At 30.6% G+C, this 1,817-nt stretch overlaps 1 protein-coding gene across 1 annotated transcript in view; it reads left to right on the forward strand.

Moving 5' to 3' along the window:
• Positions 1-1,817, forward strand: part of LOC117118135 (MAM and LDL-receptor class A domain-containing protein 1-like) — a gene marked incomplete at its 3' end in the record, with an annotated part of 115,392 nt that overhangs the window by 60,998 nt on the left and 52,577 nt on the right. The window contains 1 exon segment of the mRNA XM_033262642.1: positions 1,466-1,612. Within this exon segment, the coding sequence (XP_033118533.1) occupies positions 1,466-1,612 (147 nt within the window).

Raw genomic sequence — 1,817 nt, forward strand, 5'->3', positions numbered from 1 at the left:
ATTGGTTAGAAGTCAGAATCCTATCGAAGGCTCTTGAGCTTGAATCCTGATAGACAAATGTTGTTTTCTGAAGAAAAGAAAAATGTGTTCGTGCAAGTAGAATAATTTGTTTTTTGTTTTTGTTTTTGATGAGTGATATTACTCTACATATACGAACAAAGTATTTAATTAATCTATGTTTAATTTATAATTGAAGAAACTTGCGATATTAACTGCATGAACGGTGGAGTTTGTGTCATTTTGGATTATGGTATCGAGAACTGTCAGTGTATGACTGGTTTTTTTGGACCAACATGCAATATAGGTAAGCTTTTACAGTTAAGGCGTAAATGTGGATTACGCATGCAGCTATATATAATAGTTATCCTAGAGTGCAGAACATTGTTAACATTTTATACAACATGAATACCATGTAAAAAGATTAAACAGTATGCATTTTATTTAATTCAGTTAGACAGCAACATAATTATGTATGTTTTAGTGTATTTTATTGGTTAGCTTTTAATATTTAATAGCTATCTTTACGTTTAGTGTTGGAGCTCAGCAACAGTAATCATGATAAAAATTCTGTGAAAACGTATAGGTTTACCACCTGGGTTTATCCTCTATCATGCCATATGAATAAAGCAGGACTAAAGGTGCATTAACATGATTCACACCAAATCCGAATTTTCTGATCGGGACATCTGCTCAAGCGATCAATAAACGAATCAGTGTGTAAGAAACAGGGACGCTGCAGCTCAGCCCTTCGAAAACGCGGCGCGAATTTCTGTTCGGATCCGATGTGAATGCAGCTTAATAGGAAGATTACTAAACATTTACAATTAGTTAACAGCAAAAACACTCAGCAAACGTTAAGATAGATGTGAACATCAGTCATGAGTTTAGGTTTGCAAATGTGATATTACATATTTTGTCCTCGTGTTATTAATGATATTAAGACAAAGAAAATAAGATAGAGACAACATTAAAAAAATAGACTATTATTTAATAATTTTAACTTTAAGCAGATATTCTAGTATTATTTAATGGCACAGTTTATTTAATTCTTTAATTAATTTTAACATATTAACAGTATTGTATTCAAAGAAAAACGTATTAACTTATTAACTAAAAGCATGTTGTAAATCTTTCAGGTATTAGAAAGTCGTCTTTAGTTTGAATGAGAATCTGTCAAATGCAGTAAATCAGTTTCGAAGAAGCTAATAATGTAATATTATAATATTTAAAACTACAAATATAAGATGTTTTGGTAGTTACTATTAACATGTGAATATATGCAGTTGATACCTGTTCAACTTCATGCTAGTTGATTTAGAAACTAGATGATTATTTTGTATTATCAAAAATGTTCATACCAAATTCTGCTGATCTTTGGTAGAAATAGGGTTCCCGGAACTCATTATTAAATATTGCTGGTAGAGGAAAGTATAGAAGAATTTTTGTTGTATTGTGTATTTTTTAGATCAAGCCCAATGTGATTTCGAAGATCCAAACCTTTGTTACTTTGTACAAGATGAATCAGATGACTTTGATTGGATAAGGACATCTGGATCAACACCCTCATCTCGTACTGGCCCTGACTTTGACCACACATATGGAACATTACAAGGTAATACAAAGCTGACATGAATTTATATTTTATAAATTAAATTGTACATTTCTAATGAAAATATTTAAAACTACAAACAAAATATATAGAATACACATCAAAATAATACATCTAAAAAAATCTCTATTACACCGGAACATTTATTTTCTCATTTGCTTACAGGTTCCTACATGTACATCGAAACTTCATATCCGCGATACAACAA

Source organism: Anneissia japonica, unplaced genomic scaffold, assembly GCF_011630105.1.
Source record: "Anneissia japonica isolate Jap-2015-1 unplaced genomic scaffold, ASM1163010v1 scaffold11779_len1430905_cov172, whole genome shotgun sequence".
In the NCBI taxonomy this organism is placed as follows: domain Eukaryota; kingdom Metazoa; phylum Echinodermata; class Crinoidea; order Comatulida; family Comatulidae; genus Anneissia; species Anneissia japonica.